At 47.3% G+C, this 24,404-nt stretch overlaps 1 protein-coding gene across 1 annotated transcript; it reads right to left on the bottom strand.

Annotated features, from left to right (window-relative positions):
• Positions 1–831: 831 nt before the first annotated feature.
• LOC115322045 lies at positions 832–24,039 on the bottom strand. The gene is made up of 5 exons (XM_040215772.1): positions 23,973–24,039; positions 16,788–16,859; positions 13,737–13,867; positions 9,299–9,415; positions 832–936 (listed from the first exon to the last, which is right to left on the bottom strand). Exons 1-5 carry the CDS (start codon positions 24,022–24,024, stop codon positions 832–834), a joined length of 477 nt encoding a protein of 158 aa, XP_040071706.1. The 5' UTR covers positions 24,025–24,039.
• Between the last annotated feature and the right edge of the window lie 365 nt (positions 24,040–24,404).

Raw genomic sequence — 24,404 nt, 5'->3', positions numbered from 1 at the left:
GTCATCAACGTCAACGTTGACATCGTCGTCGTTGTCAACGCAATTTGACGTCAGAACGCAGTCTTGATGTCGTGTGACTTTCGCAAGTCAACGGCACCCAAGGAATTGTTCAATGTGAGTTCTTTCTTGATCAGTTTAAGTTCGATGGTGACCAAGAACCTGCAGGGAGAACAAAAACTCCAACCTACACAGATGCCTCGAGACCTCAAGGGGTCACGTGACCTTTGGGGGGGGGGGGGGTCACGTGACCTCGCGGTTACGCCGACGGCGACGGCGACGCCGCTCAAGCCAGAAACGGGCCCCTAAGAGCTGCACTCTAAAACGACTGCGAGAAAACCACAGGAGGAAGCAGAGGTTCCTCCTCTAGAAAACCTCTGGTGTGTCACTGGGAGAGTCGGCTGCTTTGGAACATTAAACACCATTGCTGTATTTTTTTCCCCAAATATTTCAAAGTATACCCCCCCCCCCCCCCTCCTTCCCCTTTCCCATGTTGGCCCTCGACCTTTCGGGGGTGAGCTTGATTTTAAGTTCGAGAACCCCTGATGTTGAGCGCGTGAAGAGGAGGATGAGATGGCTGAGCTCGGCATTTGGTGCTTTTCCTAAAACTTACAACTTTATTTCATCCTGCAGTTGCCGAAGGCGTAGCTAGTTCATCACAAACACCGAGAAGGTTCCATAACTTTAGCTTTTAATTCTTCATTTCACATCTACATAAGTAAAAAAACAGAAAAGATATTTCACCACCTTTTACTTTGAATGAGGTTTTGGTTCTCAACGATGTGCACTCAGGAAAGTTAATTCAGGTAGGTGGACGGCCATTATGAGCAGTTATTACTTTGGTGCCGGTGCTCCTGGCTCAGGCCACACAGGCGGGACGAAGCTTACGGAGCACATGGTTTCCGGACGTCTACTTACGCACTCTCCATTTAAACATCTCTACGAAAAGAGGGAAAAAAATGTTGACAAAGGCAGACTATTATTAATATTGTAGAATATTTTTACGTTATTGTTTTGTTCGGCCAGACTCGGTGGCCCCGCGTTTCGAAAACGAAGTGAACGTCGCAAAACACAAACAGGCCTTCGTTCGGGTATCTGCGGTTCCCAGGCCCCGGAATGTGAGGGGGGTCATAAACGGAGGGGCGCTCCTGGCCTTCGGCTCGGACACATCTGGAACGCATCGCACCACCCCGCCTCTCTCTCCCCCCTTTGCTGTTGTTCTCTCTTTCCCTTGCCAGTGTCGGTGACTTTGTCCTTTGTATTTGTACAGAAATAAACCAGTGTTCTTTTCTCAACGAAACGCATCGGACGCTTCCTGACGTTCTCCTACGAACGCAACGAGTTTAATCTTAACGTGAATTCAGTCTTTTATATATAGAAGTTCCCACCAATTTTGGTGCCGAAACCCGGGAGAACGTCAGGGAACTCACTCTGGCAAACAGACACTCAACGGAAGCAGCGACAGCCTCACGAACTGAAGCCAACGAACAACGTAAACGAGCGGCTGCAATGGAGAAACTGAAGAAAAAACGAGCGGTCGTCCGAGCTGCGGTCACCAGGATTATCAACGAGATGACCACAGCAATGAAAGGAGCTCCATCGCAGCAAGGTGAGCTTGACGAAAAACTTTCTCTCCTTGCTTTAAAAGAAAAATCGCTTCGTGAGCTTGACCAACAAGTAGCCGACCTGACCGACGTGAACGATATCGAGGAGGAAACGGAAGCTAGCCTCGGTTATGAAGATGCTATCAGCATAGCCAGGACTAGAGCCTTGAGGCAGCTACAAGAAGTCACGAACAACGAGACAACCTCCTCTACCTCTAGCAACGTGTCGCGTATGGAGGTACAAAGGGGTAACGGCGCAACTGTCCCAAACGTAAAGCTACCCAAATTAGAGTTACCGAAGTTCAACGGAGAGCTGGCGGAGTGGCAGACATTCTGGGATCAGTTTCAATCCTCAATCGACCAGAACCCAGCATTGTCTCCCGTAGACAAGTTCAAATACCTCAAAGTGTATTTGGTCGGCCGAGCGGAGTCTGTCATCAAAGGTATTCCGGTAACCGGGGACAACTATGGCACGGCCGTAGAACTACTGAGGAAGAGGTTCGGCCAACCCTCCGTCATCGTCAACGATCACCTCACGCACCTGTTGAACGTTAAACCAATCACTATGTCAGACGCGGCGAATGGGCTCCGCAGGCTCTATGACGATGTGCAGACACGCATGCGGAGCCTCAAAAGCTTGGGAGTTGACTCAGATTCGTATGGGGTACTGTTGCACACTGTTCTCCAGAGATCTCTTCCTCCTGAGCTCATTCTCAGATACAATCGGAGTTTGATTGTCGAAAAGCGACCACAGACCGAAGGTAGAGACGACCTCGCGAGGTTGCTTGAGTTTATTGAAATCGAGGTGGAAACCAGAGAAAAATGCCGACAGCTCACTCCCCACGCGAACCAACGAACGGCACCCGAATCGCGCCACCGAGAGTTTCGCTCCGAAAAGGGAGGCTCTGCGACAGCATTGACCAGTGCCGCGAAGTCAGAAATGAGGCGCTGCGTCTTCTGCGGCTCTAACGAGCACATCTTGGAGAAGTGTACGTCACCCCTTACGATCCAAGAAAAGAAGGAAAAACTGAAGGCGGAGAACAGGTGCTTTCGGTGCACAAAGCAGTTCCATCGCTCCCGAGAGTGCAGGTCCGCCCAGAAACTATCGTGCGCAAGGTGTTCTAGGAGACATCTAACCGTGATGTGCGACCCCGAGTGGGCAGGAGCAGGGCAGTCGACGAGCTCTGACTCAAACCCACCTCAGTTTATTGGCATCTCGAGCGCCTGTACAACCAGCCACAATCAGGTGCTCCTTCAAACGGCCAGGATGCGAGCGAGGGGTCAGACCGAGACTTCCCTGCGAGCACTAATCGATGGAGGCAGTCAGCGAACCTTCATCCGTCGAGACACCTCCGAAAAACTTCGATGTAGACCAGTTGGAGAGGAGGAGTTAACGATATTCGCTTTCGGTGAGTCGGCGCGTGGTACGAAAAGAAGATGCCGCCGGGTGGAGCTTATACTTCGAAGCCACCACGGAGACGCCGAAATCGTCATCGAGGCCTTGGAGGTTCCGGAGATCTGCGGAGAGATTTTGGGCATCACTGATGGTGATCTGATCAACAGCCTACAAGGGCAAGGGATCACACTCGCTGATCTACCTGTGGGGGACTGTCAAAGGGAGCGTGGAGTGAGCATTCTAATAGGAGCGGATTACTATTGGAGGGTCACCACCGGGAACGTGCATCGCGTCAGCCCTTCACTGACCGCCGTGGAGACTATCTTCGGGTGGTCTCTGCAGGGCCCCCTGAAGGTGAACAACGCTGCCAACGTATGCGCAACGACAGCCGTCTTCAGAGTCAACGTTGACGAGACCCCAGGGTGCATCGCAACTGAACTGCGTGCATTCTGGGATCTTGAAAGCCTTGGCATTAAGGACGCCTCCCAGAGTAGCGAAGGTAATGAGCCATCGAAAGAATTGGTGACTTCTTTCAACTCGTCCCTGATAATGACTGACGGCAGATACGAGACCCGCCTCCCTTGGAAGACCTCAGAGCGTCAATTGACGAACAACAAGGAGGTTGCTTCTATGCGCTTGACAGCCTTGCTGAAGAAACTTCGCCGAGACAACTGCCTGCTAACGCAGTATGACAAGTCGATAAGGGAATATATGAGCAACGGCTTTGCTGAAAGAGTTCCCCCTGAGGATGAAGACGGGCCCAGTGGCATGACGTATTATATGCCTCACCGGGCCGTGATCAAGGAGGACCGCGAAACCACAAAAATTCGCATCGTGTTTGACGCCTCGTCACATGCTCCAAACTCTGCCTCGCTTAATGATCATCTTCATGCTGGGCCCAACTTGAATCCAGAGCTGCTGCAAGTGCTTTTGAACTTCCGTGAGCACCCCATCGCTCTTAGCGCCGACATAGAAAAGGCGTTTCTGCAGGTCTCCCTCGCCCCGGAGGACAGAGACGCTCTTCGCTTTTTCTGGTTCAAAGATATGCCCAGGGGTGACGAATTGGCAAACCCGCCTGAGACATGGAGAATGACGCGAGTGCCCTTTGGGGCGTCATGCAGCCCCTTTCTGCTTTTAGCCACGATTCGACATCATTTAGACACTGTAAGGGGAACGTACCCCGAGACTGCGGGGATCATCGACACGTGTCTGTATGTTGACGATTTGCTTACGGGCGCGGAGACAAATGTTCAAGCTCGTGTAATTTACGAAGAAGCCAGCGTCATCATGACAGGAGCGGGCATGAAACTATGCAAGTGGAACACAAACGACAACGACCTGCAGCGTGTCTTCAACTCAAACGAAGCGAACGACAGGTCAGAAACCACAGGCCACAACGCAGAAGTCGTAAAGATCCTTGGCCTGCTCTGGAACAGAGTGGATGATCGGCTAACTGTCAACCTGGAAAATGTACTCGGGTTCGTGGACAACACCAAGCTCACCAAGCGCGGTCTTCTCCAGACATCTGCCCGGATATATGATCCGCTCGGGGTGATCGCCCCCGTCGTCGTCACAGTGAAGCTGTTGTTTCAGACACTTTGGGAGCTGGCACTGGGATGGGACGAACATCTTCCTGACAACATCGCTGGGGAATGGTCGGACTGGTGTTCCCAACTTTCTGCGCTTCGGGAGATGTCGATTCCACGAAGATACACCAGCCTGAAGGGGGACAGCGACGTCACGACTGTCCAACTTCATCTGTTTTCCGACGCTAGTCCCAGGGCCTACGGTGCAGTGGCCTATCTCAGGACAGAGAGTGAAACCGACGTAACGATTACGCTTCTCATGTCCAAATCAAGAGTCGCTCCACTTAAAAGGCTGACTCTACCAAGGCTTGAACTCATGGGAGCCTTATTGGCGGCAAGGTTGCACCACTATCTCATCGGCACGCTGAGGATACCGCTGCAGGCTGTCTACCTTTGGACTGATTCGACCATCGCCATGCACTGGATCAAGGGGTCTGCCTTGAAGTGGAAGCCCTCTGTCGCGAACCGCGTAACGGAAATTCAGCAACTGACGAATCCTGTGCAATGGTGGCACTGTCCAGGCAACGAGAATCCTGCAGACCTGTTGACCAGGGGACTGACGGCTCCTGCGTTGGTTACTAGCGGACTGTGGTGGGGAGGACCGGACTGGCTGCAGGGTTTCCAAACGGAATGGCCCCAACGGACTCCAAGAGAACGACTGGACGACACCGACATTCATCAGCAGGAGCAACGGGAATCGAGGCCATGTGTCACTCTTGTTGTTACGGAGCCTCTCATTCCATTGCAACGCTACAGCAGCCTGAATCGTCTCCTGTGGGTCACGGCGTGGATCCTGCGTTTTGTACGGAATTGCCGGCGAGTTCAGAGAAAGCAAGGATCATTGACAGCACAGGAAATGAGCGACGCGGAAGAATTCCTGGTGCGACAAACTCAACGTGAAGAGTTCGGGGAGGAACTGGCCGCAATACAAGACAAGGGGGAGTGCAGCAAGGGGTCTCCGTTAAGTTCGTTGGGGGCCTATCTTGACTCTAATGGCATCCTTCGCGTCGGGGGAAGGTTGCAGAAGACGCAACGTCAGCTGGAGGAAAAGCACCCAATCATCCTACCTCCCAAGCACCTCTTTACTGAGCTGCTTATTCGCGCGACCCACGAACGTCTACTTCATGCGGGTCTTCGTGACACCGTAACGGAGATCAGGGAGAGGTATTGGGTCATAAGGGCTCGACAAGTGACGAAGCGAATGCTGAAACGGTGTGTGACTTGCAATCGGCTTCACTGCAAGCCGGCTTGTGAACCTACAGCACCCCTGCCGGGCCTGCGGGTGAACCCGGCCGATCCCTTCGAGGTCGTTGGCATGGACTTTGCAGGTCCTCTCTTCGCTAAGGAGTGTGGTGTTGTGAAAAAGTGCTACATCCTTGTGATAACGTGCGCCGTCACGAGAGCTGTGCATCTGGAACTTGTCAGTGACCTGACGACGGAGAGGTTCATCTTGGCCTTCAGACGCTTCATCTCTCGAAGAGGAGTGTGTCGTGTTGTGCTGACTGACAATGCTCAGACATTTCGCAGGGCCGACAAGGAACTCGGAGAACTTTGGGACTGCATACGGAGAGAGGAGGTTTCTGCTGTGTTCGCGTCCCTCCGTGTGCAGTGGAAATTTATTGTTGAGAGGGCTGCCTGGTGGGGCGGGTTTTGGGAACGGATGGTGCGATGCGTCAAGACTGTTCTAAAAAAGGTCTTGGGTCATGGGTTTCTGAAATTCGAAGAACTGAGCACAGTGTTGACGGAAGTCGAGGCTGTACTAAATTCCAGGCCTCTAACGTTCGTCTACGCTGAGACATCCGAACCAGACCCGCTCACACCAGCGCATTTTCTTGTAGGGAGACGACTTACGTCGCTCCCTTCATGCGAACGTCGCCTCGTCTCTGAGTCCAGCGCCGCCGACATTCAGAGGCGCTGGAAACACAGGCAGGCGCTTGCTGACCAGTTCTGGAGAAGCTGGCGTCGGGAGTATATTTAAACGAATTACGTTCTGCGCACCACTCCCGACCCACCAAGTCCACTGGACTTAAAGAAGGAGACTTTGTAATCGTATATGAACATTTACGGCCACGGCAGAATTGGTGCACGGGCCGTGTTGTCAAAACTTTCCCTGGGCGCGATGGACGCGTGCGTTCATGTACAATAAGGATCCCCCATGGAAAGGTCATTAAACGACCGGTCCAACTTCTGTATCCGTTAGAGTCTTTGAACTAATGAGCAATTGTATGCTCATTGCGGGGGGAGATGTTTGTAGAATATTTTTACGTTATTGTTTTGTTCGGCCAGACTCGGTGGCCCCGCGTTTCGAAAACGAAGTGAACGTCGCAAAACACAAACAGGCCTTCGTTCGGGTATCTGCGGTTCCCAGGCCCCGGAATGTGAGGGGGGTCATAAACGGAGGGGCGCTCCTGGCCTTCGGCTCGGACACATCTGGAACGCATCGCACCACCCCGCCTCTCTCTCCCCCCTTTGCTGTTGTTCTCTCTTTCCCTTGCCAGTGTCGGTGACTTTGTCCTTTGTATTTGTACAGAAATAAACCAGTGTTCTTTTCTCAACGAAACGCATCGGACGCTTCCTGACGTTCTCCTACGAACGCAACGAGTTTAATCTTAACGTGAATTCAGTCTTTTATATATAGAAGTTCCCACAAATATCTCACCGAACAGTAAAGTGGCGTACGATCGCACCCGAATGATCGTTCATTAGTTTTGCGGCGACAGTCGTGATTGGCGAGGTTTTGCAGCGGGCCGTCGTGTGAGTTTCGTGTAGGATCTTGGCGGGAAAATGCGGAAAGCTCAAGTTAGTTGGGACAACGTCTCCGCTAAATTTAGCGGACATGTTTTCGCTAGCTTTATCGTAGAAATTATCCCAGATAACTTTACTGCTTCAGCTATGATGACAATCAAACGATCGATCGATTAAACATTGCACATTTAAACAATGTTTATTGGCTTCAACATTTGACCAAACGACGAAAAACAATTGAGCTCCTCACTTGGAACCTGGTCCTTCTTTTAGCATAATAGTATATCACGTAACGAAAGGTAGCGTAATAATGCGAATAACGACAATGTGTGATGTACGCCTATACATTTTGCATGATGGTGGAAAGTGCCTGTGCGCCGTGTGATTGTGTGGACTCCGCGTGTGGTAGAGTGTACAGCGCCTCGGCTGCCGACGAGGCTCGTCTGCAAGACAAGACGAGAAACCGGGGATTTTTTAATGCATTAACTGTCCCATGGAGCGAGCCGACGTCATCAGTTACAAGCACAAAACCGGCACCTCAAATCCTTTCTCCAAGTAAAGCCAGCTCCCAGCTATGAAACCGCGCGAAAAGCCTATGACATGGCACCTAGTTTCCCTGACCCCAAAGGAGCGAAGTCGCGGACACGAAGCGCCATTGGGTGACCGATCGTTGAAACTGACGCCCATGGCGGCCATTAGGAGCCTAAGCTGATGTATTTTCGGCTTTGGTCCCATTGGCTGGCGCGCGTCGACGAGGCTGCAATTGGCCGCTGAGCGTCAGTTTCAACGTTCGCTCACCCGATGGCGCTCCGTGTTCGCGAGGCAGCGGCTCCACCGTTCCACGTCCAAGGTCAGCGCGCCGTACGCCGCAGACGAAAGAAGGCATCGAAGAGTGGCGTGTGTGCTTTCTCATTCACAACTCATAAGAAGTACTTAGGTGTACCTCGAGCCTTTTTTTTTGCAGTCGTTTTATAAATGGTTAGAATGTGTCCTGAGTACACTATGAATGCGTACTGCGCAATTTTTGCTAATACATCGTACAAAAGACAGGCATCAGACATTGTCTGCAGACAGTGGCCGAGGCGAGTTTCTTCTTTGTGTTGCAGTCGTGTTACATTGGTCATACAAAAACAGTCTGCAGATATCTTCAGAACACGCATATGCAGGAAGCAATCATCCCGTAAACGCACTTGAGGTACGAGCGTCTACAGATAATTCTGTAATCCTGTCTGCGACGCGACCACCATGTCTTTTGTGTTGTGTATGAGCAGCGTTAGTTCGGCTTAGGCGAGACTACATTATAAAAAAGCTGGAGCTACACCTAAGCACTTCTTATGAGTTGTGAATGCGAAAGAATGAAACCCGCTCGTCCACTCCCTTTGTCGTCTGCTGCATACTTTTCGTTGCCATTCAGCACACCTGCTCCCCTGGTGACCTTGGACACTCCGAGTTAACGCCGCGCTGATGGACACGCAGCGTCATCGGGTGAGTGGTAGTGGAAACTGACGAGCGCAGAGGCCAATGGGAGCCCCGTCGACGCGCGCGAGCCAATGGAACCGAAGGCGATTGCGGAAACTAGGTGCCGTTTTAGAGCTTCAAACTGATGACGTCAGCTCGCTCCATGGGACTGCTAATGCTTTCGCATTAAAATAACTCGACGTGCCAAGAGACAACGGCCGCATTGACATTCTGGCGGTGCACCGGTGTCGTTGATTAAATTGCAAGGACTACACTAATATTTCGTTTTAAGTTACAATTTTGAGCATTTGATTTATATTTAATAGAAAGCGAAGATAGAAAAAATAGACCGATGCAACGGATGTGATTTTATCTTGTGGTGTGATAAGTTTTCACCATCAGTTATATTTTTTAATTTTTTTTTTTATCTACCGAGGGCGTTTCGATAGCCTCGAAATACACAAAGTTCTATTTGTTGGAGTGGTTAGAAGGCTGCGGATTCCAACACTTACCTCCCCGCGCGGTCCACAAGGTGTGCCATTTTTCAGATCAACGCGCTGTTCTACTGTAACCGTTCCTCCTTGTTGATATCCCCTACATATAAAGTGGCAACCTTGAAAGTCTTCAGGCTGAAACGAGCACGTTTGACAAGATATATATTACAACCTTCTGCGCTAATACGCAACCCCTTAACCTTAAGATAAAAATATCTAATCGTTGTTTTACGATATCTTACAACTTAGAATTTGCCAAGTAAAACCTGCCTCTACTGGAAATTCTAGCGTCGTTCCCAATCACTTCATCCTTATCAACGCAGTTTTTTTGCGATTTAAAAAAAAAACTGTGAGAACTAGGGTTTTCTTTTATTATTATAGATGAGCGTTTTTCTTTTTTTGTGAAGCAAGACGCCTTCAGACACCAAAATACAATGAGAAAAAGATGTCTTCGCAGTTTTCTTTTTCATTACGTCGACTGATTCTTTAATGATAACATGACTTTGAAGTCATAGTCAAGGGATCGTTGTGGAACGTTCTGCGGCAGCATATATCTAAAGTAAAGGATGGTTTACACAGAAGCATTTGCTTACGTTTTCCTACGTTACTTTAAAGTCACTAAAACATCCGTGCATCTAATGTCGCGTGCAATGTCAATCATCCAGTTCAAGGAGTTCTACGTAAGCAGCGTAACGTAGCGTAACGTAACGTAACGTAAGCAAACGGTGATATGTGAACCGACCTTAACTGGATCGTCAGAAAGTAGAGCCAAGCTCCCCGTATGGTCGCAATTTTCGCCCATGAAATGAGTAATTTCTCCTTAACCTCAACAATATCGAGCCGATCTAAATTCGCTGTTGATAGGTAGCTTTATTAGCGCCGAGATCAGAGCCGTTTATACTGAGAGAGTTTGGCCGATGGGCGGAGCTTGTTGGCCGCTAGAACCAGCGGATTTCGCGATAACACAATATGGCGTTACTTCTTTGTCTTGTTCATTCCTGTGAAATCGCGTAGAGTTCCTATGAGTCAGATCCACAATATGGCGGACGGAAGTAGTCATCCCCCGGTTGTCAGACTACGCTGCTGTGGTTGTCAGACTGCCAAAATCTCCTTAAGAAGGCCAAACTCTCTCAGTATAAACGGCTCTGGCCGAGATATTTCACTGGCGCCCTCTACGGTTTCCATCCGTGACGTCACGACTGGGGTTTACCTGGCCGTGACGTCACCAGTTGTTACCCTGGCTACTTACCATCAGGTGCGACGACGAGTTCGATGGTGTGTTTAAAAAGCACAGTGGAAGCTAGGAACCATCGCACCCGGAACTAACACCGTCAAAGTCGACAATCTGACAATGCTCATATGCCCATGGTTTGGCCAATCGTGGAAAGCTGACCGCAGCGACGCTTTTGGTCGCGCACAACCTATTTTCATGGCAAACGCCATCATGTGGTGCTCCAGTCCTTGATGTGCCGGAGAACTTCCGGTTTATAAAAAGAATGAACTAGGGTGCTTCAATGTCCTCCTTTTTAGGGTGATGCCACCCTTTGTAGTACCCGATGCCGACAGCACGCGCTCACTGGGAAAATATAAAGAAATCGACGAAAACAAAATGTCGCCATAGCACTGTCAGCGCCACAAACGCGTGCAGGGACATGCTCTTTCACGCGCTTCTGAACGAAAAAGAAAAATAAACGTGTGGGACAAAATGGCCAGATGCACAGCCTCTCTAGAATGAAAAAGGCCCACCTTAACATCGCTGCTTGATATGTCGATGAAACGTTTGACAACCAATTCTCCAGGTGAACGCCAAAAGAACGAACAAGCGCGAGATCTATTAAAATGTTTCGAATATTCTTGTAAACCAACTTGCCTCGTCCAATACGTTGAATACTACAGCCGAAGACTCTCGTTAAATCTACAACTTTGTTGTTGTCCGTGTATCATTTATGCTTTCTAGCACTGGTGCCAAAGCAAGCTCGACAGGCTCGCAAAGACGGCGCGACCGGAAGTCGCTTGGGACTCAAGAGGCAGTTCATGTTTGTAAAGGGGTATTCACACGAGGGAGAAATCCCGGTGATTTCTCCCCGGCACGCGCATCCCATGACGAAAATGTCAAGGTTTGCGATCTGCAAAAGCCTCGCGTTTTCATCTCGTGATGCGCGCGTGCCGGGGAGAAATCCCCGGGATTTCTCCCCCGTGTGAATACCCCTTTAACAGCAAAAGGGTTTACAGGGACGTTTTTTGCATACACCTCTTCCATAAGATCGCAGTCATCTTGAATGTCATCACTCCTGGTATGCGGTAAACCATTGTTTTGATCTCTCCCCGCCGCTGGAAGGTGTTTACAAAAAATGCGAGACTGTCACACATTCTTGGTTCGGCTCAGCTATATTTTCTCGCACATTCCGGGTTGAAACCAGTGGTTGAAACGTTTTATCATTTTTTCGTTCCGCATACCAGATACGGAACCCACGTGACTGAAAACGACAGGAAAAAAAAATAATGTCTATATCGAGTTTTCGCTATCCTCACACCGTCGAAACAAGCGTACATCTTCGTACAACCACCACATGCGGTGTTGGTGCTTGGAGGCATTAAAAAATATTTTTCTTGCATTGAAATACGCAAAAAGAACGACGTCACGCGTTGACGCTTGGTGGCGTGAACGCGTGACAGTCTCGCCTTAATTAGAGCCACTCTATATTAACCCCGCGACAAATTTCTTGGCAATGCAGTGGAAGGTAAAGGCCCGCGTCCCCTCTCCCATTTAGAGTGTGCACGGGCTCTCCTCCTCTCCCCGGAAATGGGGGAGGACGTGAGCCTGCGTACACTCAAAATGGGAGAGGGGACGCGGGCCTGTACCTTCCACTGCATTGCCAAGAAAAGTTGTCGCGGAGTATAGTAGTAATATGCGAGGGCGAGAGCTCGAGGTCGCTGCTTTGATGCGTTCTTCCTGAGAACGAGCACAGGCGCTAGAAATGCGTGTCTGAAAGAAGTGCTGGCTAGCTCGCGCTTGTAGCTTTGGCTGCAACCTCAGCTTATGGGTGAACGGAGTATAAGCGCGTTAGCGTTTTTCGCCAAGTAACATTCAGGACTAAGTAACCCCACGAGCGAGACATACTGCAGCGAACTGGCGCTGCTTCTGAACCAAGACGTGACGGCATTCCAACGGAGCTTCACAGACCGCCACCAGACGCAACTTCGAAATCTGTTAATTCGTTTTAAAGTAAATTTTCTTTACTTATTTGCTTGCAGGCCAGACACTCTAGCCTATGCTAATGTTTCTGGGCTGCCGGCACATTATAGACCATATCTAAACAAAGAAAGAAGTACAAAACATTTCGTTTCCGTACCCTTTATGTGTTCTATTTCGACCCGATTTTTTTTTCTTTTTTCTTTTTTTTTGAGGGTAGGAAGCTCGCTTACTGACCTCGACGTCGTTAATGACGTCCGAGGAATTTTTTTTTTTTTTGGTCTGCACATGTTGATTGTTGATACCGCCGCTTCCACCCACTTGTCATTTTAGGGGACGTTGCCACCGGTGCATTAACTTGCCGAGACTGTTTCATTAGTTTCTGATTCCGGAAACACAGTCTCGGCATATCAGCAGCGCTCAGGTGCCCGATGGATATTTGGTGCCAGCACCAAATATCCATCGTCAACTGTGTACCCCAAATTTTCTTCTGTCTGGCACTGTGGGATTAATGAATGAAGAGATGTCCGTCACAGAAATACTGGTGCCAGGTTAACTGGTCACAGAAGGAAAGACGAGTCGTCGCCTAGTGGCTCCTTTTCGTACCCCGTTTCGTTGTGGTTATGTTTCCCGCGTCCTAAGAGTTACGGTCTGCCCATATAGTTCTGAGGGCCGTTTGTCACTCCGTGCTTCCCGAATTTCAAGAAACACACCTCGTTAGGGCATACACACATAGCCTTGGGTACACACGGCATTACTTTATGTCAGGCTTCGTGAAAGGGTAATTTTTCTGTCCTTGCGGGGAACGTAGCTTAGCGCCAAATATAGCCACCGTTTTCGTGGCAACTCGCACGTTTACCAGTTTACCCGACGGGCAAAAGCGTGCTCTCGGGTAGCAAATATTTAACTAAGAAATACGATTCACTCCGCGAAAATCCAATGGCCAACTAGTGGCGATAGGCTTTGCGTAATTGGAACGGCTGGGCCCACCCATCTTCGGGGTTTCCCCTTTTGAAATATGAGGTTGTCTGCCGTCATTTATCGTCGTAGAAACCCCTTCAAGAAAACAGAGACAGCCGTCTCCGCTGTCTGGGCGAATCCGGTATCTCGGTGTGCCGGCGGCAACCCTCTCTCGGTGCAGACATAACCGCGGCTGCAGCGGGCTCAGATGCATATTCGAACGCGAATATATGAATCAGTCGTAAGTTGATCTACCAACGCTGCACGCGCCTAATATATTGTTGAGCCTGGTGGGACGCTTACTTTGAGATCATATCCAGAGGCCCGCCTTGAGCACCTCGTTTCCATTCGTCGTTCAAGTTGTTCCTTGCATTCGGGTGGCATTTCATTCATAGTCACATCCACATGCCCGACCATCGGTATCAATGTCACATCTGAAATGAGCGCATTGTAAGTTTTTAGCTTAAGCAGACATTGTCACGACAACATTAAAACAAATTGTCATTAACAAAGCAGATTTGTTTTATATATCGCGTTGCTTTAGGACAGGACGGGCGTTCAGCGTCGTGTGTAAGATTTAGAATAGCCTATATATAAAGCCCTGCGCGGATAACAGTTTGATCATCCTCATCCGATCCACATCCGTAGACTTTGTATTGGCACTCGAACCGCATCCCCAATGTTCTTAATTTGTTGTATCTGCGTCCGATCCGTATCCGCACACTTTGTATCCGCATCAGAACCGCATCAGCGAAATTCGGAACCACATCCGATCCACATTCCGCGCATACATTTTACATTAAAAAAAAATCAAGCCTGAATGAAAGAGAAAAGCGCCTGGATGGTATTTGATGATTATAATGCAACTAAATGCAAAGGTGCAAGCAAGCTGAACACGAATGACGAACGTTTTTCGTTGGTATTTTATTATAAACCTTTTGCTTATCCTTAAAAAGAAAAAACAAAAAAGAGAAACACTTTGACTCAGGGTACGGTGAAAGTAATTGTATCGTATTTTGTTTTATTGAATCTGCATATAAGCGACCATTCTTCCGGAAACACTTGGCGTCGCTAGAAATATGATCGCAGTTATGAGATTGTCCTTTGAGTCTGCGACACTTTGCCCAGATGTTCAATAAAGAAATATTTTTTTTTCCCTTTTGCTGTGTAACACTTACTTTAAAGGGGCCCTGCAATCATATTTAAGCGTCTACCTTTTTTGCGATTTCTACGTCTCTTGGGGTTCGGAGGCAAGCCAACGGGCACGGAGAAAGTAACTAAATATCAGTGCGTCATATTTTAACCGGACGACGCGGAAACCTCCTCCACCTACGGGGGCGACCCGCAGTGCCAAAAGCGCGCGATATGTGACGTCTTTGGTCCTGGGCTTACTACTGGTCAGAGCCGCTAAAAGCTTCTTTTTAGTCGAAATGCAGTCTGAGTTGTGACATTAAGCAATGAAAGCGTGACGTTTTGCATTGCTTAATGTCACAACTGAGTCTGCGTTTTTTTTGTCTAGACATATGTTTCGGCATCGTCATTCGCTGAGCCGCCTTCGTAAGTTGCGGTGATTGGCTCTCCGAGTGTTGTGCGGGAAAGTAGACGCACGGGCTTTTTTTAGAGTATAGAAGAGCGAGCTCCGAGCTTTCAGTGTACATACCTGCCAAGCACGCGCGCTCGTGGAGTGCAAGCATCGTTCAGGGGAACATGCTTTAGCAAGTATAGCTTCGGCTTCGCGATCAAGTGAAGTAAAACATACGGCCCACGGGAGCTATCAAAGAGAGCAATAAAGTAATAAAGCTGAAAGGAATGTTTATTGGAACGCTGAGGCCGCAAGCTGCATATTTCTTTTTTTTTTTTTTTTTAGTTTTTAGGCGTTTTGTTATCGCGCGTCTTGAGATGCTGATAGATGCTTGCATTCGAACGTGGCACGTGCAAAATCGAGCGTTACAGCGCCACCTGGATGGTGCGGCCAGCATAACATGGTCGCGTCTTGAGGACGCGCTCGCGCCCCCTGCCCGAGAGCAACAACTCTATCTGGTTCTGCTTATGCGCCGAGAAACTGAGAAAGAGAAGGAGACGCTTTGGGATGTCAGAACGCCAAGTTCTGGTTGGAACGACTAGTGGGTAGATCTAAAGATGGTCTGCCTTTTGTCTCCACTGCACTCGTAGAACGCTTTAGAACGCGGAACGCCGGCGTCGGCCATATGACTTTTGTATTCGAACGCGTTCGACAAATGCGGTTGAGGCAAAAGCAGCTCGCTTTAGGTCTACTCAGCAATCATTCAAACCAGAGCTCGGCTTTTTGTTCCCTGATTGGTTTTTTGGCGGTCTTATGGGATGATTCCGCGTCTCATTTAGTGCGGAGGGATACTAATTAGGTGCTCGGACCACGCACGACCACGCCTTGCCTTTGTAAGCTCTCAGTGACGCAGAGTGACTTTGACGTCAGGATGTCAAAAATCAGGAAGTGAAATAATTAGTAGTTGAATAGTGCGCTGTCTTTTTTTTTTTTTAATATAAATCCTATTTGTTATTTTTGTAATCTTGCGTCTTTAATGCACACAGTGAAGAGTGGAGAGTACGCGGCCCGTGTAGACACAAATGGGCTTGTTCTCGGTACGGTGTGCAAGTATTTGCACGCCTCGTGCGATTGTCTACCCCCAAATGCGTCCACGCGCCTTTGTTTCCCACCAACCTCAGCCTATAGACGCTTTACACACGCGCCAGATTACAGCCGCCATTGCTGACCTTCTCTTGTCTTACCGAGATGCCGAGCAACTGAAACGGTACTTGACGATCCTCTACAAAGGCCGATGCTTTAGAAACGGACACAGTTGAATCTAATATGGCAATAACCTGGCCTGCTATGGTGATGATGAAATGAAAGAAACGAAATAAGAGGAAACAAAAACTGAAGGTCAGTTATGGCCGCGTCCATGCAAGGCTGCTGCAAAGCGTCTATAACGGAGCGAGTTTGGCTGTCTCGTCGTCGCGCGGTTCCTGTGTTGCCCTCTGATCGAAAACTTATCCTTGCGTTCCGATGCGCGAAAGATGCACTTTGCCCGCCATATAGTCTCTCTTGCAGCTTTGGTCACGTGTGGTACATTGCTGATTTTAGAAAGGAGGAGAAAGGGGGGGGGGGGGGGGGGCGCCGAGGGGTTCATGCGCAATATTTTTAAGGGCGCACAGGGACCAGGTGGGGTATGGCCATTATCTTTCTCCCTTATCATTGAGTAATTTCTACCCTTAAGCGTTTCCAAACCTGAGCACGAATGCTATACTTATTTTGTTATCTGAAGTATCGGTACTTGTAACGAAATTTGAGTCTAAAGAGGTAGAAAGTATACTTGCTTTTCTCGACGTCTTCCCACTGAGAATCCTCTAAGAAGGCGATGACCTGTTTGGGTTCGCTGTTGCAGGCTCCTGATGTTCAAATGAATATATTGTCACGGGTGGTGACCAAAAAACAATGAATACACAGAAAGAAATAAACGTTTAATGTGGCGAACTTGTGCCAAAAATAAAAAGAAATAGAAAGATAACAACAGAGCGTCGCGGGCGTCGAAGGCGGCGAAGCAGTAAGGTCGAACGCTGAGGCGAAAACTGACTCGACAAGGTTGCGGGTGGCCTCTTATCTAGAATGAGTCACTATCTCGAAGATTCGGCGGAGAAGGTTCGAGCGTAGCGCGCTCGCGGCGAGAATGAACACGCACTTTCTAGAACAACATAAGCAAACGACAGAAGTTATGTCCGGAGCAAGAATAAACGAGAAAGTTCTAGAAGTCCGTGACCCTGCGCGCGGCAATATTTTCAAGTATAGTCCAAATTATATATATATATATATATATATATATATATATATACAAAACAACGTAAGTTTCAAGCAAAACATTACTCTTTGTTTTGTTTCTTTAACATTTTTGCAAACATCAACAAACAAGTGAGGTACATATGTATAAAGTACACAACCACGAATTACACACAAAAACAAGTCCAACACGTTTGTGTAAGCCCTGCACACTGCACAAATTAGGTGCATTAATAGAGGGCGTCGTATGCAGACACGGGTTCGATATATAGGTTCTGAACCCGCATGGAAATATAAGTTCCATATGGGCATACTCATCTCATGCATTTATACGAGTTCACTGGATAGCCTCTTCTGGACGGGAAGTCTCATGGCATATAGTATTATGGTTCATGTTTGAGGGGTTCTGTAATCAACATGCCGGCAGCAAAGTTTGCAAGGACCCACACACGAAGCAGATATGGGATGTGTTAGTAAAGTGACTAGGACATCACCCGAAAAGTTTACGATCCAAACCTCACAAAAAAGGCAGAATGTATTGTAATCAATTATATTAATATATATATATATATATATATATATATTCGTCAGCAATGGGCGGATATTAACAAATGGTTGCTCTTATCACTGCTGCAAAGGCTTCGGGGGACTGCTGTGGTCCCAGAGAAGTGCAAGTTGAGAGTGAGACCGTTAGTGGTGCCCTATGTACACAAGGTCAGCCAAAGGATTAAAAAGGTGGCGGAGAGACACCAAGTCCCGGTTCTTTTCTCCGCTCCCAAGAAACTGGAGAAGTTGCGTGGTAGAATTGATAGGGGAGCAGCACACGCAGCGCGATGAGGGAACGGGGAATTGTGTATAGAACACGGCTATCGTGTGATAAGCAGTACATTGGACAGTCTGGTAGATGCGTCAACGATAGACTAAGGGAGCATGCATTATTCGTGACATCGTCCCCCGTCGGTCATTTGGCGATTCATTGTGACCATACCTCGGCAAGCCACGCTCATGAAGACACCCACTCACCCTCATTCACCCTCACTCACCCTCATCTTCACGGGCGAGGTGAGGGCGAGTGAGTTTCTGAACTAGGAAAATTCATGAGTGTGACGGTGAGTGAGGGCCATGCAGGCTATGAGGACCGAGAGTGCGTGAGGGCCGTGAGGGCGGTGAGTGCGTGAGGGGCGTTAGGGTGGTGAGTGTGTGAGTGCCGTGAGTGCGTGAGAGGCGTGAGGGGTGTGAGCGCCGTGAGGGCGTTAAGTGCATGAGGGGTGTGAGGGCCATGAGTGCGTGAGGGGCGTGAGGGCGGTGAGTGCGTGAGGCCCCCTTCAGAAGGATCAACTTTCTCCTCAATTTTGGTGTTGCTGGCGGGTTGTTCCCTAGCTTTCCCTAGATCGACACGAATTGCTGAGATCGGGTCGGGCTCGAAATAAGCGAGCAACTCGGAGCAATTCGAAGACGTTTGAAGGGGCTGCATCCAATCAGGGACGCGATATTTTCACGTGATACCTCGTGCCGGTGATGATGACAACAAAAGACTTGGTTCTGGTTTGAAGTTGATCGTTTTTGGAAATAGACTGTTTCAGAAAGATGCATTAGTATTCTCAATGAGATTTAAATGCATAAAAACTCGTTTATAGCGCCTAATTGTGTGTCTAAATAGTGCAAGGAAAATAAAATTTTATGACGATGATGGCAAATTGCAGCAGTTGGTTGCTGCGCGTGAACGCGGGCGGCCCGTGTTGCTGGTGTTGCGACGCCAAGTTTCTGGGCGAAATTGCGCCATCTGAAGCGGGCCTGAGTGGTGTGAGGGCCATGAGTGCGTGAGGGGCGTGAGGGGTATGAGTGCGTGAGGGCCGTCAGGGCGGTGAGTGCGTGAGGGCTATGAGTGCGTGAGGACCGTGAGGGCGGTGAGTGCGTGAGGGGCGTGAGGGCCATCAGTAAGTGAGTAAGGGGCGTGAGGGCGGTGAGTGGCGTGAGGGCCATGAGAGAATGAGGGCGGTGAGTGGCGTGAGGGCCATGAGAGAATGAGGGCGGTGAGTGGCGTGAGGGCCATGAGTGCATGAGGGCCGTGAGGGCGGTGAGTGGCGTGAGGGCCATGAGTGCGTGAGGGCCGTGAGGGCGGTGAGTACGTGCGGGGTGTGAGGGCCATGAGTGCGTGAGGGCCGTGAGGTTCAGTGAGGGTGAGTGAAGGGTTTAAGGTGAGTGTGACCGTGAGGATGAGGGTGAGTGAGGGGCTGAAGGTGAGTGTAGCTGTGAGGGTGAGGGTGAGTGAGGGGCTTAGGTGAGTGTGGTTGTGAGGGTGAGGGTGAGTGAGGGCGACCTAAATTTCCGACCTCTGATTGCGACGGGTGTGGGTGCGCCGCCCCCCCCCCCCCCTAAGTTTGAAGGGACAACAATAATGATGCGAAACAACAAAAGGACGGGGGAGATAACTGAGGCATTTCATATATCATGATGTAGGGAGCGCACGTGTATCAGTGCCCCCTCTGTGGCCCTCTTTCAGAACGAGATAGAATATCTCGGCTCATGCGAAGTGGTGTATGGTGATGTGGGTGTGGTAGATGGTTCAAATGTTTTCGCGTCCTTCATGTTTTTTTTTAATGAAATTTCAGTTGTAAGTCAGCGCCTTGCCTGTGTGTATAACCTATACTGCTCCGTCGTTTGTTTGCGCTGCATTCTCGTTCCGATGCATCACGAACTCACCCAGATTTCTACGCTTAATATAGCACACAATTGTGAACATTACTGCTAATCTGAGCACCGCTCATTTTATGTCATTGTAATAAAACACATGTAGTTATGAAAGTTTTCTAAAATAATGTTCGTCCTTTATTTCCTAATTATAGTTGCCAGCTTCAAGAACGTCTACGCGGTACTCCCCTTCCGTATGCGTGGCGTGCACTTAAACTCAAAACTTTGAAGTCGTTTAAGTAAAGTATACTACACTAGCTAGAGCTGGCCAATCGGACAAAAGACGGTGCTAACTTACAGCCGGTATCACGTTTCAAAGCATTGCATACTTCGTGTGATCAGAAAACGCTGGTTACAATACGTGGATCTCATCACAAGCTTCAACAGCCACTCCGAAAATGACCTCATACATTGACAAGTTGTGGGACTTTTCGGACATTGAAAACAATTCAAACCCCATCTCCAAACGACAACGAATTTGGCACACAAGCCCAACCAGACAGGAAAACAGAAATATAATCCTTAAAAGACGGTTCATGGTTCAGTCATTCCCCAGCATAACCAGCATGACACAGAAGCTCAATTAAGGAAGTGAGTCACAAGATCACACGGGGAGCAAACATAACGGTTCCGGGGAGAAAAAATAACGGTTCAAACCGATTCAAACCGGTAAATTGAGAATATATTTTGCGCCCTGTTTTGGCAATGGGCACTGTTTCAACCGTAAAACGAGTAAGTATATAGCTTTTTTATCATTAGTACAATCCACTTCTATTCTCAGTTACCAAAAATAACTGGGAAAGTTGGTACGTATTCATAATATAAACAACGCGACTGACAAGGACAAAGGAAGACTGGACGACACGAGCGCTGACTGAATCCAAAGGTTACCAGTCTGGTAGTTCGAATCACGGGGTGAAGTTGTACCAATCACCCCGTGATTGGTACAACTTTCCGTCTCAGTGTTAAAACTTGAAGCCTAGTTGTGCTCTTATACTTCCCTTACAAAATGTTTCAAGCAGTCTATATACTATAGCTTATCCACATTTTAACGACCCTTTCAACTTCCTATCCAGTCACGTCGTATCGAAAATGATCCAGACTTTATACAGACTTTCTTTCAACCAAAGTCTACAGAGTAGAGACGGTAGAAATTCTATACAATTTCGATCACCCCACCTCAATAAGCTTTCTGTCACCACGTTTATATGGAATGATTATGGACTAGAATCGATAGAATAATGAGATGCAGTGCGGAGAAGCGACATATCACACCCAGTTAGAGCCTTCTTGCGGAAAACCTTTTTTCGACTGGGTTAAAAAAAAAATTATCGCCTTTTGCATAGCTTTATAGACAGCACACCACCCCTATAAACAGACTTCATAAAATTATGTGCGAAAAAAATTAACAGATTTGCAATCTTTTTATCTTGAGGGTCATTCTAGTTCAAGGGATCCCCTTTCCAGCGTAGGGTCAAAACTACTGATTTACTAGTATTATAAGTGCTGCGTGGCGTGTTTATTTGTGATATCTGCGTATGCGCACGTAGCATGTGGTGAGTGCATATTTCCAGGGAGGTATCGTGATAAACTAAGAAATAATATTCAGAATTATTTCTTTTTCTCGAAATTTTTATTTATTGTCGTTAGAAAGGAAATAGAAACGTTCTTAAAATCGATATTTGTTTTTCAAACAATTTCTATGGAGTCTCTATACACGGGGCGCTGTAGAATGTCTACAAAAAAGCGGCCAAACAGTTATAGACAGTGAAAAGAAAAGTCGATACGTTTTCTTTAGAATATCTATAACCTCTATACACTATTATCTACCAGAATTCTGTAGAAAGTAGATACATTATTTTAAGGCTTAGGAATTAATTACAGTGCGTAAGATTGTAGAAGTGGCACCACCTCGCCATTTATATTGTGAAATCTAGTTTATTAAATAGGTTTCACAATATATATGATGACCACGCAACAATAATATTTTCACAATGTCACTAAAGTTTTAGAACAATTAAGCCCTTTAAGTCTACCGTTTATAGAAAGACTGAGCGGCAATCACAATGCTTGTTTTCCTGACCAACATTGTTTAGACTCATAACTTCGATGCGGGCGAATAACCATGCAGAAAAATTGATCAAAATTGTTCACTTTAATCTATACGCACCTTCGTGCTCGGATCAAACCTGTCCAAAAATAGCGCGAACCCGATTAAAGTTTTCCGGCCTAGCTTGGCGTTTGAGGTTTGTTCTTGACAAGATGCCGGTAAATTGAATTTGCAAATTAGCATTACCCTTGTTCATTGGTGAGTTTTTGTTAAATATAACTAAGTATTTTTAATACCTTACTTGACATTGCAGCTACTTAATTGGTCACTTTCTGACGGTCTGCATGCGTAATCGTCATTGTTCTGGCACACTCGCCTGTGTACTTTCTTTTTGTCCAGCTTACAGATATATAAAATTGTTGTTCATCACATAAAAAAAAGGCAATAACAAATTTGTATATGTTTGAGAAGCTAAATATGTGAAGGAAACCACAATTATTGCAATCAAGTTCAAACTCCAATGTTCGTTTTGGGGCTTTTTTTATCATTATTAGATGTGCCTATCACGGATTAAGACGCCGGAAAAAGATTTGAAAAACATAGTATTTCAGATAATTTCGCGGTGCATTTACTTATAATGTATAGTTTTAAGGCGATCGTCCCTTTATTTATGTTGTTACATATTAAGTTAATAAATATATTTTTATTATCATCAATATATTTGACTGTATGAAGTTCACATAACGGCTTGAGGTCGACACGGGAGGACGATACTCGAAAATACACCAGCTGTTGAGTCTGCAGAAACGTGCTGTCTTGTTCTCCGTTTTGCTGTGCGTGAATTGCCGGGTCGCGGGGTGTGCCAAAAATCATTGTGTGCTCACATAATAGATCTGAAGGCGCAAAATGGACCGTGCAACAATATTTTTCCTTTTAGTAAATACCGCTAAGAGGTAATCCGGGACGTTGATAACTCAAAAATACACCCATAAGTTTTGCTTTCCGCTCAATATGACAGACGCAGGAAACCTAAAGGAAAGAAATGGCTCTTCCCTCCTCAACTCTCTATTAGACCGAGCGGCCACGTGATCTGACGCTAATTATCAACCGTCATTGTTAATCTTAGCCATTCGCTGGGGTTTTCAAAGAAGAAAGCATGGGTTGAGCTTTAAACATTGTTGGAGTTCGCTTATGCTCATCTTTGATTGAACACGAACCCGAATGTTTGGTGATGCAGATTGTCATGAACCGGAGCACTCGAGTCGGGCTCATGACAGTCAAGTACGTCACGGGGTCACGTGACTCGGGGTGAGAAGTCGTGATGCCATGTGACGTCACGAAGTCGTGATGCCATGTGACGTCATCTTAAATTGAGATCGTCATATAGAGACGATCTCAATTTAAGTAGACCTGACGCAGTGAGTCACATAACCTGACATTACTTGACAACATGTCCTGACACCATGACGTCATGTACAGAACCACGTGACACATCATTTCATAGAGCCAATAAAAAATCGCCACGAAAACCCACAAGTTCTCATAGATAGCAATTCTGTATATGACAATTTGATCACTATAAAGTATGCAGCTGCCAATTTTTCTTTCTTAAAAATTTGTTATGTGAACCGGTTTGAACCTGTTACCGTTGTATTTTTTCCGGTTCCATTCCGGTTTTAAGGTGGCGGCGAAGATTTCGGTTCGGTTCAGTTACGGTTCGGCTAAAAATAATGGCTCGGTTTCGGTTTTCGGTTCGGTTCGACTCCGGTTCGACACTTTGGTTTTCTAATCGTAAGAAATTTTAAGAGGCTTGAAGACACTCGATACCAAGAAGTCACAAGTCTGTAAACGGGCCTTTAAACCGAATTCCCAAAAAACTGACTCGGCACATGTTTAGTGGCATCTTTCGGTTTACTCCGAAGACATCAAACCCTATATATGCTTCATATCAGCATTTGTCAACTGTAATTAGACAAACAGTGCTTACCGCAAATGGAAAGTTGAACTGCGATGCACAAAATCCAGATATAGTGTCGCATTGCAATACTGATGTTATGATGAATATCAATCAGTATCACAAATAATACGATGTATCACCTAGAAAAAATGAATGCTTTGGCAATTACCCTTTAGTCATTATTATGTGCAGTCTAATGTTGTCAACGAGGTAACTGAATCTTAGGAACAGACTCGGACGAAAGCAGCTTTGATTGCAAGTTCAAGCTGTTATTCTATTAGGTATTACAGACATCAGAATTTACGAGATAGAAGCGGCTGGAAGATAGTTTCTTAGCTAAATATAATTCGTAAGAGTTATCAAAACAAACATTGCTAAAAGAACATTTACACTTGCTTCCGTAACAAAAATTCCCTCAAACCTAAAACAAAATACGCTGGCGTTTGAAGATTAAGACAACTG

The sequence above is a fragment of the Ixodes scapularis genome, unplaced genomic scaffold (assembly GCF_016920785.2).
Source record: "Ixodes scapularis isolate PalLabHiFi unplaced genomic scaffold, ASM1692078v2 PGA_scaffold8__174_contigs__length_109621045, whole genome shotgun sequence".
Classification (NCBI taxonomy): domain Eukaryota; kingdom Metazoa; phylum Arthropoda; class Arachnida; order Ixodida; family Ixodidae; genus Ixodes; species Ixodes scapularis.
This window is presented reverse-complemented; position numbering and strand designations above follow the sequence as displayed.